This window comes from Aptenodytes patagonicus, chromosome 6, assembly GCF_965638725.1.
Source record: "Aptenodytes patagonicus chromosome 6, bAptPat1.pri.cur, whole genome shotgun sequence".
Classification (NCBI taxonomy): Eukaryota; Metazoa; Chordata; class Aves; order Sphenisciformes; family Spheniscidae; genus Aptenodytes; species Aptenodytes patagonicus.
In genome coordinates, this window is record NC_134954.1 from 35,806,390 (window position 1) to 35,823,983 (window position 17,594).

At 34.5% G+C, this 17,594-nt stretch overlaps 1 protein-coding gene across 1 annotated transcript in view; it reads right to left on the reverse strand.

The window, feature by feature from the left end:
- SPAG16 (sperm associated antigen 16) overlaps window positions 1-17,594 on the reverse strand; it is a 427,499-nt gene that overhangs the window by 362,743 nt on the left and 47,162 nt on the right. The window contains 1 exon segment of the mRNA XM_076342108.1: window positions 948-1,078. Coding sequence (XP_076198223.1) covers window positions 948-1,078 — 131 coding nt within the window.

Sequence of the window (17,594 nt, forward strand, 5' to 3'; positions counted from 1 at the left end):
ACCTTACACGCACATCAGCATGTTCTAATTTGTGCCACTGCTTTACTTGGCTCTGATTTTGTGTACTGTTCGTATGGTGTACTACTCTATTTCTTCACAACACTGATTTTTTTTTAACAAGTCAGTCAATTGTCAAACTCTTCATCTGCATGAGAATTACATTGCCGAAGTTTTTGGACTTTTAAAACATAACTACATTGGATTATGTTTCTTGGATGCAACAAGAAATTAAGCTTCTACAATTAAGTGTAGGAATACAGTTTTTCTTTAGGGAGATACCTTCAGAAATAATCTACTAGCAGTCTGAGTGCAGTAAGAACAGTATCAAGCTGCATAAAGTTTATCTGAATGACAAAGGTATTGATTATTTTTAAAATTAATTTAAAAATATATTCATACCTGGACAGTGTGTCAGAATTGTCTGAACTTTGCTACTAGCTCTAACATTTTTTTTTTTTTAATATTTTTATGTTTATTCTTCCTCAGCTGCAGCTAGCAAGCCCTGAAATGTCATTGCTTACAGGCTATTTGCACACTCAATCAATCTAAATTTAAACTCTTCTGATTTTTGACCCAGGGGAATAAACTGCAATCAAATACAAATTGCAAAAATATTCAGCATTATAATTCCATTTCCTGGAACCTGAGTTTATAGTCATCTCTGGTTCCCATTTTTATACCTACTGACCAAATCCCACCCTTCTTACATAAACAATGAATCTCAATCTGTCAACAGTTCTGCCCAGCTTTTTTACTGTATTTACACTCCCACTAAATTTCACAATCATTTTTTCCACTTTCACATTCTTCAGAGAGACTGTCCCCCCGACTGCTGCCAGTAGTTTTTCAGAAATTTACTTGAAGCAAATGCTTCTCAATGACCTGTTGAAAAAGAAAACTCAACATGTATATAACAATAAAATTAATGTACTGTTAATGGTTCCTACCAGCTCACTGTTAAGTCATGCACCTTTAAAATGTTGCCCAGTTTATACTCTCCAGATTTCAGGGGTTGAGTATATTCTTTAGCACGCACAAGGTATGGGTTCACTTGAGTATCAACAGGGAACTCTGAATCCTGGTGAAAAAAATAAAATTGCATTAAGTTCATACAGTGTACTACTTATTATGTTATTATTTTGAAAACTCATTTTTGTCTTATTTTTCCACTCTATTTGTCTCCTCTGTTCAATTTTCATCAATTTTTTTAATCGCTGTTGTCCTGATTTTATTAATTTTGATACATATTGTTAAAGATGATTGTAGGCATAACTGGAAGACTGGGGTCCATAGTGAACAACTGATTACTATGAGATTTATTAGTTTGTGTTTTTAAAATTATATTCCTATCATTTAACTCCTGGACAGTTATAGCAATATAGTATGGCTCTAGAAAAAGATCCACCATCAGTACTAATCATTATCTGCAACCAAATATAAATTCACCGTTTATACCAGCAAAACCCCTTCTTCCCCCAAAACAGAAAAAAACCCATTTATGTAGTTCAACATAACAGCAATGGGAAAGAAGCAACTCGACACTGTGGATACAGAGAGATGTAGTAAAAAAATGGCAAATAAAATTTTGCTGTCATTTATACTCGTGACAAAGTTTGTGTAACGATGTGGGTATTAGTGACAAAAACTTGGCCTGATACTTTTATTGTTAATGTCATTTGTGTACCTGCTACTGGAAGAAGATACGATGTTTAAAAAGGAAGGCTGTTAAATTGTTAGTACAAAATCCCCTGTATTGAATTCAGGAGAATCTCTGTTTTTAGTAGGTATTTTGTGCAAGACAGTCAAAATTCAGGTAAATGAATTGTTTTCCTTAAACAGAAAAAGTGTTTTAAAATTGTTTAACAGCGAGTTTAAAACTACCAATTTAAGATGCAGTGATCTACCCTGCACTGGACCATCTCATGATTAAAAGAAGTTAACTTCTAGAAACCGTTCAATTTCATCAACTGGTGGCCGGAAAGCTCCTCAATTTGGAATGGAAGAACTAGTCTCATTGTCCACGTCACTCCATTTATATTTTATTTCCTTCTCTTTATTTTTCTTATGCATACGTCCCATACTGGAGATGAAAAGAATAAAGTTTAGTCCTACTACCAAGCTCAGCACAGCACCGTCTGTGGTGTAATTACTGATTTATCAGATAAATGAAACTGTTTCCACTATGATTATAAATTATAAATGGAAAAATCATACAAATACAAAGAGAGGAGGGCTGCGTATGCACACATAATAAATGCAAAGGAGAGCAGCTACAGGTAAATAACCTTTTTTCTCCTTTGATTTCAAATATATATAGATAGATCTAGACTGTGAGTAACTCCAGGTAGTATTTCCCAAAGATCACCATTACTTGGATAAAAAGATCCTTTTCTCTACTTGAATACAGACTGAAGGACTAGTTTCACACATGCCACATAATCCCAGATAAAATTCACCAACACAGTAACACTTGTTGAAGAGGGAACTGGAACTCCAGGCAGAGGAGACATTTTCCGAGTCAGCTGCTGATGCTGTTCAACAGCATTGACTACAGCAGCAGGCAGTTCCAGATTTGCAGCTTTTTAACAAACTCTCCAAAGCAGCAACCCAGGGAGACAGCATCTGCCTCTGTAAAATTCAGTTACAGACCTGAAGCAAAGTCCTTTCTTCAAGGCTCATCATAAAAGGACAAAGACAGGCCTGGAAGTCTGCGGCTTCAAGAACAAACATGAAAGCGAATTCTGCAATTCAGATGAAACTAATTATACGTTACACATGAATTTAGAACGAACTCTGAAGGTAGCTTTATCTATGTGGAATAAGACAGCTTAAGAGTATGCTACACAGACTTCTCTCATTTGGTAGAAGTGGCAATCATCAAGAAAAACATCCTCATCATCAGACAATGGAAGGCAAAATCAGATGTTGATTGAAGCGGATTGCTCAAAGATTCATGGATAACATGCTTAAGATCCACTGCAGGACTGGATTCCCCAAACAATCCAAATCCTTCAGATATATATATTGAGCAGACGAGAATACAAAAATACTGAACACCAACAGAATACTAAGATACCCTGAGCTGTTAGCCCAGTTTTCTTCAGCTCCAGCAGTTAACCTAGAGGGATAAGAACCACAGAATTATTGCTGGACTGTACCAGCTTAGCAGCAGAAAATCTGGTCCCCTGGACACAGAAGAGATGTTCTTGCTATTAATCAAGAACCTTATTGTAGACTTGATATTCAGCATGTATGCTATCAGATAGAGGGGGCTGAGGTTTCCACAATAAACCTTCTCAAACTAACCTCGAGTCAGACATTAGCAGACTTGAGTTTTCAGGCTCTTTACCAAAAAGAATACAGGTTTCCTGGAACCAGGAGTGGCTTTGCCAGGTAAGGGGCAGAAGGGATTGCAGTATGAGGATTCTAGATAGAAGGAAACAAGCATCAGCTTTCCCAAATAGGGAACTAGGAAATTATTCAGCATAGAATAAAGAAACTGGCCCTGAATTAGAGAGAACAGCCCTTCATACTGACATTCAAGTCAAAGAAAGAGACTTCCAAGTACTTTCAAATAACTATTCGGATGTCATCATCTGCACTTATTTGCAATTAGCTCAAAATAACTGTCCAGGTTTTTAGGCAGGTAAACAGCATAGAGTGGTATTCAAAACTCATAATATGACTTCAAAAAGATCAGCTCCACTGAAGGGAGTTGATATTGCTTCTTGATACAGAATATAGTTAGAGCATTTTTTTTTTGGTCAGTATCTGCATGTGAGGGTATTAACTACATTTCAGCATCAAGTTATTATTAATGGTTAGCCATATGGTTTGAAATAACAAATGAATTCTCCAGACCAAAAGAAAAACCTGTTACTATGGAACTGGGTGATAGAGCTGAACTAACAGAATGAAATGCGTGTATTTTTAGTATTGACACAGAGTAAGTCTCTGACCTATCGCAGGTCACTGTACAGTCTGATCAGAAGCAGGTCACAGTCTGATGTCATGACTATACAGTCCACTTGGTCTCACATATGCACAGTTGACATGTCCCGAAAAGAGGATTATACAAGCATGATCAAGTAGTACTAAGTTGAGAATATCTGTGAGTCTGCACTGGCTTTACAGTCTGCTCCAGTAATATTCTTAGAAAAGCTGAAAAATCTCTCTTGTAAGTTCCTAGAGTGAATTACATTTGCTTAGTACAATGTGGTAGAAGGTACCAGTTTAGGTGGTATTAACAATGATCTACTTTGACCTGAGACTTCAGAAGCTGAGGAGAAGGACAAGAAAGCTTCCAGATACACCAGGTAGTGAAGAGAAGCTGTATCGCAACGTGGGGCTGAATTGTAGAGGAAGAAGCTTCAATGGTTGCAAGAAGCCTCAAGGCAAAAAATGAATAAGATAAATGGCATACTACTGACATAAAACACTGGACTAGAACTGGGAATAAAGGTTTATATCAGCCTCCCTCTGTGAGATTACTGGCATGGGCTACTTTCCATGGCCTATTTTTTTTTCTACCACTATTTTCCATGAAGGTGAGCTCTATGACTTGCATCAAGAGGCAGATCTTCTGTATTCTTCAAAAGACTTTTCTTGCAAGTATAATGCTGATAAAAAGCCAAAATACATATATACATATAGTTAATCTTGCAGCCTCATTTTCAGTGTGGTCTAAGATATTTTCTAAGATTAGTCAGCAGACTAGGAGATTTATTACTAACTCTAATTAACCAAGCTAAATGGCTTTATTAAAAATAGATTGTCATTAAAGAATGTAAGGAGGGTAACTGTGCACAATATATTTTTAAGAACTACTCTAGTCATTACAAAACCACTTACAGAGACTATACAGTTTTCTGAAGACTCAGCTGATCATTCGTGTTTGCAAATTTTCAGGACATCCTGCTGTGAGAAGCTTTAAAGGAAAGACTGAAATTACCATATTCTTTAAAATACCCATCAACGACTAAGATTAAGAATGGAATAAAATCAATGTATTTTAATCTGAAAATGTACACACACAGCAGGCATAACCACTAACTTTTTTTTAGAATTTGTTTGCACGTAACTTTATGGTAGCCATTCTGTTAATTTGTAGGAATGAGCATACAGCAAATTTCAGAACTACACACTATCAAAAGAATATCATTTTGTCTCCCATTTCAGAAGCTCTCTGCACCGCATGTTCTATAAGGATGCTATTAACCTGAGTCAAACTTTTTAAATTATTATGAAAACAACTAAGCTAATGACTTAATGATCAGTGCAAGTGCATCTGTTACAGACCCAAGACCTAGAAGATATTTTTCAGTAGCCTGTGGCTTCAATCACGTACATAGCCTAACACTACCACTCCAAAAATCTAGTTTTTCATTTATTTTTTTGTACTTGATTATAAAAAAAAGTAAAACTGGATCTGATGGAAACTGTAGGTGTTCACTGCTAAGTTTTGTTCCATCTAAACCATATTTATGTTTCTTTGAAGGTAAAAAGCTACATACAGTGTTCTGTTTGCAGAAAAGCTTCTCAAGATTTTTTGCCTGGCAATTTTGCCTGGGCAATTATTTTGTAAGCTTTTATAGATATGTAGAACTTTAGCTTCAAACTGCCTTAATGATGCTCAGAAATCACATTCCCAGAACACTGGACTCAATTTCCATGGAATGGTAGGGACTTAGAATGGTGACTGATGTAGGACAGTCTTATCTTTCTTCTCTGACTGGAGAGGAAGACAGAATGTGGGAATCATGGAGAGCCAGATGATCAAAATCATCCTTTGTTGTCTTAACTCAGGTATTAGCAATATACCTACATCTTGTACTGGGGCGCTAACTGAACATCTACATCTTAAACCAGCCAATTCACATAGATTACCATCTGTTTACATACAGTTCTCTATATTTCCACTTACTTATGTGTACTTAGGGGTGTACTAAGAAGCAAAGAGGAGCCTAGAAAGAAAGTCAACCTCAAATGAACACCTAAATTCTTAAAATTCTATTTGAAACATGTGGAAGATAATTGTTAACAGAATTTAAAATTCTTATCTCACAGATAAGAACAGTTTTGGAGAGAAAGGTTAACTATGTGGGGGGAAAAAACTAAACAAATCAGAAACATTCAGAATTAGGAAATAAATACATAAAGTACAAATAAGTAAAGACTAAAGATTACTTTAACCTTGCATTGTTATTCCAGGAAGGAATCATAATATGTCTGTGGCTAAAGTTAAACATTTTTATAGAAATGTATGTCAAGTTCTGATTGTGTTTCAGCCATAATATTCCTGCAGATCTCTGAAGCCAGTTTCAAGAAAAATCCATACATTTTCCAAATTTGGGAGTGATTAAAATGAGTCTGCAGTATTTATTATACACAGTCTAAAGAGCAGAGTAAAGAGGTTAACTAAAAGTGAGTATAATCCCAGTATGCGCCACTGCCTTCATGCAAACCTTAGAAGCTTTGTGTGCTCCTTGTCTTAGAAAGTTTTACTTTTCAAGAATTACAAATTTGAACTACTAGAATTATAACATAAAAAAAGCATACAATCAACATGCTTTTTGTAAACTGTGTCTCGTTTACTTTCTGGAACAAAACCAATTACTAAATGTAACCAGAATTACTCATTTCAGAGTGAAACAATTCCAGGACAGCCTAAGCACTCTGAATAGAAGTGACAAAGTCTTGCATTTTTCAGTAGGGAAAAAAACAGATACTACTTCAGGAGATACTGCTGTAAATTATTGCTGTAAAATTCACAGATATAGTAAAAAGTAGAGGATAACATAAAAATATTAGCATTTCTATCATTCCCTACTGACTTTCTGAAGTATTTCTGAAATTGTAGTTTCTACCTCCTTTGCTCTGATAATCCTTTATTTTACTAGAACATGAGATTCAGCCTCAGTTGTTGACACAATTCATACCTATGGTTCATACTTCAGGGTCTGAATGGTATGAACAGTGGTATCACTTGTCATGGTCAGGTGAAATGTTGATTTCAGTAGCTCTCCAGTACACACCAGGTGGAAGGCACATTTTAAACACATCAAGTCTGTTGCTGAGTTGATTTCCTGCCTGAGAAAGCTACCAAGGAGTTTAGAAGCAATACCGGCTTAAGGTTTTCTCTCACAGCATTTCCAAAATATATTATTACTGTATTGATTTATCAAAGCTTTATTGGAACTTCAATTTATGGGAGGTATGTAGGTTCTGAGCTCCTCAAAAGGAACACAAACAAGCTACTTATGAAATAGGTCATAGTTTGGTGTGTCCCCCCCCCAGATACAAATATTTGTCACTGTGAAATAAATGTGGTATCTTTACCCTAAAAACTTCCTACGGTAAAAATGCTCAAGAATGCTAATATGAAGATGCTCCCCTCCCCCAAAAAAAATTTTGCAATGAAGCATCATTATTTAATCCTTATTCTATTATTTTCAATTGCTAAATCCTAAGGGTAACAGAGAATCCATTACACAAGTTGAGATCTTGCATAACAAGGCTTTGTGAAACATATTTATTACAAACATTGATTGCAAAGCCTGATGCTACTTCAGCATCGGCAACAGTAATGTGCATGCCAAAATCCAAGAAATGCATGTACTGAGTGCTAAGGAGCCAAAGCAATATATTGTTTTTGTTCACTCTTGTATCTGCAACGTACTAGACGTTTGTACTATGACAAACATGAAAAGCTATTAAGCTTTTCTCTTAGATCAGTATAAGAGAGAAAGTAATGCATTTCCTGCCTGTGAAATTAAACATCCTATTACTTTATTAAAGGCAAGGAACATTACATTCAAAACAGTGTCCTAGAAAGAATCTCTGTGAACCATAACCATTCTGAATGCATGTCCTCAGTCACTGACAATGGTAAAAGCAAATAGTGCATTGTATCTGCCCAAACTGTCATTTAGAAACTACACTATCATTGTTATCTAAAGTTACAGGTGTAACAGACTGTCAGCCACTCATAAAAAGTTATCCATGAGTCAGTCCATTTACATGTAGTATTTCCATAGCTCTCAAAAATATTAGCAGAAGGGAGTAAGCATTGTTATCTCCATTTGTTCTATAGGCACAGGGAAGACATCCCAATGCTAGATCCTTGGCAAAGGTAATAACGCAAACCCATCTACACCCCCAAGTAATAAAAGGAACTATTACTGATTCTTATGATTTACCTAGAGAGCCTTATAGAAATCAGGATTGCATGAACTCATAAAAGCATTCCCTGCCCTAAGACCTCATAGGTTCATATACAAAAACAAACGGGAAGAGAAGAGGAACAGCTTGCCTTTTTTTTCTTCTTCTTCTTCTTTTTTTTAAGCTAAGAGCCAGAACCCTATGAGGATTTAGGGATTTACCCCAGATCAAGCTGAAATTCTCTAGGAGAGCTTTTAAACCAAACTCACCTCTTCAGAGTCTCAAACTGTTACTTAATTCTCCCTAATAAGATACAAATCTTGTCTTGATGGAAACAGTTATGCAATTAAGACAATTTACCCTTAAAGCTCTTAGAAATCTTTCTTTTCTTTCCTGTCCTGAATTTTTACAGTAAGACTGCCTTTTCAACTTCTGATAGTGGGGCTCTACAGAGCAAGTCTACAGCTTTCATTTTCCTTGAGAAAGACACAAGAGACTCATTTGTCAAAACACACAGAAGGCAATGAATAGGTAAATGGAACTGATCTAAATCATCCCACAGCTGAGAAAAATGTAGTATAGTTTAATACAAAACAGAAGACATCCAAATCAGTTTATCTAAATCACAGCTTGGCCTTGTCTATATCATCATTACACATATTTCTAAGTTTCTCTTTATTCAGATGTTAAAAACTGAAGTCGAAAAGAACTAGCTTCACTATGCAATTGTGAGGAAGATCAAGCCTTGTTACTTTATTTCTAAAAAAAAAAAATAAATGCAGGCTTAACTGAGGCAAAGATCATCAGACAGTAATTTGGTGATTCAAAGTCCTTTGGTGAGGGAGGAGGAGGAGCAATCTTTTTTTTTTTTTTCCCCAAAAGTTGACAACTATCATCTGAGTGGTTCCAATTTGAAAATTAAAGGTCATTCTAAGACTGCAGTCAAGACATACACACAAGGGGCACAATCACAGTCACACGTCCTGGTGTATCCATACATTTAATTTAAAAAGCAAATAATAGATATTTTGTTCAGAAATGAGAACAAAGTCATGAAAATTAAATTCTCCTTATGGCATAGCTACTGTATATGTCCAAGATTCAGCAAGATATCCTGATTTGTATCACTAAATATTTTCAAGGAAATATTCTATTCTTGATTCGCACCCAAAAATCAGGATTATTTCTGCTCTTCTGTGCTTGGAAAAGTACTGCACTAATCACTGATAGCTACACTTATATACCATTGAAATTATCTTTTTACTCAAAGTTAGAGAGAGAGCGGGGGAAAATTAATTTTAATAATTGTTTGCTTAATTTTCAAAAAAATCTGATATGCTTATATTATGGAGAATATATTTTGTATTTTTTCTTTTCTTTTAGATTAAACAAATTACAATATATTGAAATGTCCATATTTTAGATCTTAATTATCAAAGCAGTCCCATGGAAATCAGTAGTCCTACTCAGAAACTCCATATTAAATATATAGTTTTCACAATAGGACTTCAGTTTTACACTGTATCTCAGTTTTTGTCCAAACTATCACAGTTTTCAAAACAATCTAAGGATTACTAAGAACCCATATATTCAAACAGTGGAACAAAAGAAATTTTTAAAATACAAATACATAAGAATGAAGATAGCCTTGGCTGTAATTGCTCACAATGAATGAATCTTTATCATCAGACTATCAAAAATAAAGTATGTCAAATAAGCTAAAACATTTAAAAAAGCAAACTATAGTATGAGATTTCCAAACCCTATTTTACTTTTCCTCATCTTTTAGTTTTTACAAGAATCAGACAATTCCACAGGAAAGATGTGAATAATGACCACTATTAAGATGACATAAGACACTACTTAAGTTTATTTTAAGGTTCAAAGTTTTTAAAAGAGATTCAAAGCTGTTCCTGTTTTCCTCTTTCTCACGATGAAAATCCTGATACTCCACTCTGTTCTCCAAGTAGCTTAGTTACGGTGCAATGGAGGTAGGTGGCTTCAAAAGGAACCAAATAATAATAATTCAATAGTTTCTTGCTTAATAAGTGCTTTGCTGCAAGAGTGACAGAAAACTAATATAAAATATAGTAGCCGAGCATTATTTTATCTTCTTTTTCACGTTTTCTGAAATTGAAGGAATATGGTATCCTTTTCTAGCAGGCTATGAAGAAAAAAAAAAAAGACGACAGTTAGTGCATCCACTGAACAGAATGCCATCAGCAAAATATTCAGTAGCTAATGTTGTACAGTTCTTAATACTGAAACAACTCAATTTCAAAATGTTCCAGTGTCTATAGTATCTGTACTACAACACATTTGCACTTTATTTTACTATTTTAATCATGACCACAATTATTTTACAAACATCTGAAACATAAGGAAAGGAAGTTGAAAGCAATAGCAGGAGTGCATAGTAAAACTTCTATTGCATACTACATCTTGCTTGGCTTGCTAACAAAAAACAAAAATCACCTACAAAGATTGTGGCCACATAAATTGTTCTCATTCAGTTTATAACCCTGACATTTTTTCCTTTTTTTTTTTAAATATGAAATAAACATGAAGATAACGTGTAATAGGTAGTAAAAGTCAGATTAATTATAAAAGCAATGGTAAAACTGCTCTGCCTTCATGTTCAGGGCTAGTGTATTCATGCAGCTCTTCAGACAGTTTGTGAATGGGTGCTAACAGTAAATGTAAACTTGAAACTGCTCCTGACAATGTCAGTTTTAAGGGTCTGCCAAATCAAGTCTTCCTACAGCCATTGCCTATGCAATAAAGAAACTAGAAAGCAGTACTACTATAAATGTGTAACTATACAACAGACACTTGATACCTTTTTGACTAGAGCTCTTACTAGCACTGATAAATTTACAGAAATTATTTTCTACTATAAAAAGGATAAACTTGAAGATTGAAAGCTGCTGCACTTCACTAGTGTTTTGTTTCTTTTATTGTGGCTATTAAAACCATATTTCTCAATGATTAACAATCTGAAAGATTTGAAGAATAAGAGGAAGCTAACAATTATAAAAAGATCCATCACTGAAATGTAATCACTTTCTTCCAATTTTTAGCACTACAGCTTTTTTAACTTTTATTGCCACTATTTCAGAAAGTAACAGTATAAAAGGAAAAACTTACTCTACACAAAACATATCGCCCAACCTTACAGAAAGAAAACAACTAGAATTTTAGCTTCTGCTAAAACTTAAAAACTTCTTAGCAAATACCTAAGTAAATCACATTTCTCAGTTTAAAGCAACATGACTGTGGATGATGCTGTTAAGGATAAACACGCCACTCAAATGTGGGGACTGTAACATAACTTGTACACTAGAGACAAATGGAAACATTCAAAACCATTTAAAACCAAAGTCTAGCACAGAAACAGAGTAGGGACTCCACTGGCACAACAGGCATGTATGGGTGTTTCAGAGTATTTTGCTTTAGAAACTAATCTCTCTAAGGAAGTCACAGACAGCCACAACATTCACGAAGATCACAGATTCATATCGATGTACAAGAAACCTAGCATATATAGTGACTTTGCAGCCCAATGAGTTGCACAGTTGCTTAGAGGACTGAGAGCTTGGAGTCTCAGGACCAAGAGCTGAGAACCACAGAATGGCTCCTTGAGCTTGCTGAAGATTTGACCATAGAACAATTAGTAGATTTAAGATGCTCTGCACCCACACTGAATGGAAAAAAAATACTTAAACTTTTTATAAAGATGAAGGGATTATTTTTCCAGATAAGGAACAGACCTCAAAATAAACTATTCATTGAAGACCTGTTCTATCTTAAAAAGGGTATCTATGCTGTGCAGAAATATCACATGCAGCTTCTTCCATCACTTCCACCATCCCAGCTACCTCATCAAATCTACTTTTAGCCCCTTCTTTGATTACTTAATCTAGTCTGTTACAGGATATAGCATGACCAACAGTCTCTATTGAGTCAATAAGGTGAGTGAGGAGTCACTGTGAAGTTATTCTAGTACATGAATGTACTAATAATTTTGAGTTCAGCTACAGTCTCAATAAAATGATATAACAATCATTCAACTTTTAATTTACTACTCCTTGATGGTAGGGAATGTAACTTAATACATGCAATTAAAATTAATGTCTTAATTTACAATTAAGCAATTCAATATTACAACTCTAAGATACTGGTACTGATATGTCTGATTTTAAATACCTACTTCTGATTACCATTAACAGGAATTATGAATGTAAAACCATCACACATGAAAAAATAAATTCAGTACTATTTTACTGGTAGCAATTCTGAATGTGTTGACCTGATTCTTGTTGTCATAGCATCACCATACCATAACAATAGAATATGCTCCTGTTTGTTTTTCAAAATAGTGTTATCACACAGATAATCAACCTTTTACAAAGCACAAAACAATATCTATGTTCATACAGTACAGATGTACAGCACAACTACATATATAACAATCTTACAAAAACAAGTGAAAACACTGTTACAAAACTCAGCTTGATCAGTTGCCAAGGAGAAGTAAAATAACATTAATGAAAATGCTGCAATAAATTATGATGATACAAGGCATGCATTTGGTTGCCTGGATTTTCATAGCAGTTTTGTAAGTCACAAATAGCCATGTGCTATTCCCAAAGATGTTCCCTATCCCTTCCTTTGAAAGGCCTATGCTTGAAAAAGCGACTATATTTATGATCAATGTTAAAATAACAATGGTGCAATAAAATATAGAAACTTCTACCAATTATAATTTTATTTTGCAGATTTAAGTTTTGATTATGGTGTAATTAAACTTCAGCAATATTTTAAGTTACAGCAGCACATGCTGCATATGCCATAGAATTCAATTAGGCATGTTAAAGAGTAGTGCTGATTATACGACAGACATCAAGTTACTTCAGTTTTCTGACATACTCCAAAATATGTTGCAGCATTGTCTTTTTTTATATACATTTAAAAAATTGTTCATAGTAATTAATATGAATTCTCTCTACTACAGAAGTATCCTATAGTAGTCAATTAACAAATTTAGCTGCTTGCTTCAAAAGTTGTCTAATTTCTGTCTGCATCCCTGGAACAGCCATATGAATCAAGAAATTAGTTATTAAACATCACATGTTCAGATCTAAATCTGTATTGTACATATTGATGTATGGTACGATATCATTGATACCATGGCATCATTTTTATTAAATCACAACCTGTATCAAACCCATGCTTCATGTATGGTTCTTCCCATTGCAGTACTCAAACTGATTTAAAGATCCTAGGGTTAGAAGCTATTAACAGCTAGCTTGCTGTTAATAAGTTAATAACTGCTTGGGAACCTAGTGTTAAAAGAACAAATATATTTAACAAATGTGAATAGAGACACTCTTAAATTTAGTACACATTATGTAATAAGTTACCATAAAAAATATTTGTATTGCTAACCTGAGGTCAAAGTGAAAGGAAGACATACCTAACGAAAACAACTTTATGAGGTGCTTAAAATTGTATTTCGCCCAAGCTCTGTATTTGAAAAATACTTTTTTGCATGTCATTCTAGCACAGGGTAGTTTTGCTAAAGAACATTGGTTCTTTAAATATAGCAAGACAGCAATAAAATATCTCTGAATGTGGTTTATAGAAATAGACTTATTTGTTGTTAACAATAGGACTGGTGCATTGCTTTATAATAAATATAAAATGTTTTAGTTATATAATAGCTATTATATATAAAGACTATAAGTATTGCATATGTATAGAAAATATATATAAATTTTATACACACCTGTACCTATATGCCCATATATAAAACCAGTGTGCAAGACCTGAAGCAAATGGCAGAATCTGAATTTACGAATTTTAAGTATTACTGCATGTAGCGGATGTTGTTTTTCTTCAAACTAGAAAAACAAAAATTATTCTTTGGAAAAAAAAAGTTGCTACTTGTCATAAGCACTGATTAAAACAAACAGAAAATGAAAAGACTCCTACCCATACAGGTCCTGTCACGCTTAAGGCCGGTATGTCAAATACCGATTTATAACTATTAAAATTAATTTATAATATTTTCCCACCACATGCTTGTTCAGTCATTATGAAGTTTAGTCCAAAAGATCATAATTAAAACAAACATCAGTTTTATCAGCTATCAAAATGTTTTGATGCTACAAAATACTGCCAAATGTTTCTTCACTGATTCTTTCCTCCAGCACATGTGGTACGTCTTCTGTAAGAAGTATCTTCCCATTGATCAAGACAGCAAAATCACAAGCCTAGGAGTTCTGAAATAACAGTAAGATCTTAATCAGAACAATTTTCTTAGTACATAAGCTATTGGACAGATTTGCTGTGAAACTCAAACCCCGTCCTAAAAAGAATTGCTACATTCTTCTACTTTACATGTAGTTTTCCCAGGGTTACCAGCAATTTTAGAGATACTTTCTACATACTTTTTACCCTAAACATCACGTGAGTGCAAGTGGAAAACTATGGAAACAGCAGTGCCGAAGCAGAAGACAATATTCCTTCGAAGCTAATACAAGATCATACATTCATTTACAGATGTTCCAAAGTACAGTTCATCTGAATTCATTTCAATTTTATTTCTAACACATGCACTGTAAAAAAGTGTGGGAAAACTATTACTTTTTGGATGATTTAGTTTGACATGATCCTATCTTGCACTTCTAATAAGAGAAAAATATATCTTCTCCTGAAGATTCTCCTACCACTAGTAACGTCCAAATATTGATGCTAGAGGTTCAAATAAGTTTTAAATTTTGTCATTCTTTTATTAACTTTCCAAATATTAACAAACAAGTTTCATTTTTCCTCTAATAGTCCACTTCTAAGGCATTGTCAAGAACCTCAGAAATTGCATTTACATTCTCACTATCTAGTATACAGTAATTTTTCACATGACTAAAGTACATATTGTAATCATCTCAATAACTGTTATAAGGCACATAGAGTTTACAAAGGTCCATCTATCACTACAATGAACTAGTAAACATATTCAGGGACCATTAGTTATTGATTTATTTGCAATTATCCTTTACAGATGCTGTCCATATTACTCCCCTTTGCATTTGATCATACTGATTCAGTTTCAGGACAGGTAGTAACCATTATTCCAAGCTCCACATAATGATAAATAATAAAAAGCTGTAGGAGTACTTTGACACACAGGTGCAAAGCACTCAACTTGCCAATATTGGAGAGTAACGGATTCTTTACAATAAAAAGCTAATTAATTGATTACTATAGTTGTTAGCTATAAGTACTATATCAAACAGTGATAATGCTGATTATCCATCACTGTAACTCAGGATAAATATTTTCAGCACAGCAGGAAGTGGATACTACAGAATATGTAAGTGAGGTACTGCCAGACTGACTTCACAAACGTGCCAGCAGTGAAACCAAAACTGCCAAAAACTGCCTTAAGGTGCAAGGAAGTCAGTCCGTTCTAAATTCATCAAGGCACTGATTATAAAGTCAGGCCAGAGAACATCTGTAATTGGTTTTGGACCACATAAAACCCAGGCCGTTGCACTTTCTTGAACTAATTTCTACTTGAGCTAGACATAGCTTAAAAAAAGCCACTATTTAGAAATTGTCAGTTTTTTCAAGACTGAAGAATTTACTGTAACTGCCAGTAACTTGTGAAATGCCTAACTACATTCTCTGTTAAAAAGCAACACTATTTCTAACCCAGAATGTCCTTAGATTCAATTTTCATCTACTAAGTCCTATTCTACTTTTGTCTGCTAAGTAAACAGTCCAATTAAGAATATATTTTGTTCCCATTGTCACAGTCCTGTCACAGATTAACTCCTCCTTAATTAAACCTGATCTATTTGAAGATGTCCCTGCTCATTGCAGGGGGGGGTTGGACTAGATGACCTTTAAAGGTCCCTTCCAACCCACACTATTCTACGATTCTAGGAACTTTAACAGACACTGTAGTAAAAAAGTAGATTTTTATTTCTATTTAAGTTTACCAAGTGATCCAGACTTCCTCTCCTCATTTACCTGGTCTCTTCATGAAATAAGACCTCTCTGGTGTGTCATCTGTTAACTTTATCAGTAGCTCTGAATAAATCCTAATCAGGTTTTTGAGACTTTTTTACCAAGTCACATATAAAAATGCTAAATAGCTTATGAGAAAAAAAAAAATCTCTGAAAACATTTGATGATTCTCCATTTAAGGCTTCATGTCAGACTTTACCTTATTAGTAACATCATTTATGTTGATTTTGAACAATTGCTTAATGTAGATAAATCTATCTTCTACAATCACGGGATAATTTGTATTAATATTAGTACTAATCATATACACGTTTTAGTTCTCTGTATTATTCTAGGTCTCCATTTCATGAGTCACATTTTACATCTTAAAGATAGTTTCGAAAGTATCCACAGATTGCTGGCACAATCTCACTGAGACAATTTCTTAGTACAGAAGGAGATGAAAGAATGGAATCAGTTTATTACCACCTGACTCCTAAGTTACAGAATTGAAAGACTGAGCTTTCGCATAGGATATCAAAAACTGCAAGATTTTATTCAATTCTTGAAACCTAGTCCATGTACTCTCAACAGAAAGGTAATTTGTTTATGTGGGTTAGGACAGATGGCATGTGGACCTAAAATGAGTTTTACTCTGAGAAACAGCAATGGTTTACCCAACAGATCTGTTCTTTTTTTGTATTCAAAATCATATGTGCTTAGTAAGAACGCAAGTAACAGTTTGTATTGCTTTTTATTAAAACTAGCCCCTCAAAACCAACTCAATTTTGAAATGGAACTAGATTCTATTTGTCTTTTTTGGTATCCCTTGTCAAAGTGTAGAATACCTTTTCATACGCAGCAGCTTTCTGTTCCATCCGCTCTGACAAAGTCAGAGGGAATATCTGAAACCAATTCTCCACCACTGCTCATCTACAGACAGATTCAAGACAACTTGCAATTTCATTCTAAATCTAGGCACTTGGGCACTGCCTTAACAGTTTCAAAGCTTTTATTGGACATGTCAAATTTCACTCATCAGTAGCTACAGCACAGGATGAGTATAAAAAACATGGGCATTAGCTTTATTAATTTAAGAGTGCTATATATCAATGCATCTGGGGACTCAGAGAGTAACAGAACAGCCAGTTATGAGATACAAGTGGGTAAAACCCCGCAGAATTCACTGACCACAGTTCTGAGCCTAATGCTTAAGGAGACAATACCAGAAATCTACAATGGAGGGAGTGATAAAACCCAACATTACCCAGAAAAATTAAAAATTTACCTGATCACAGGTTGCACCAGTCTGTTCTAATTCACAGGACATTTCTAGAGATAAACCCTGGATAAAAAAAGTTTTAGAAAAACTAAAAAGACAGTCTGGATATAAGGAGAGCGAGACACTAGTGGGGAAAAAA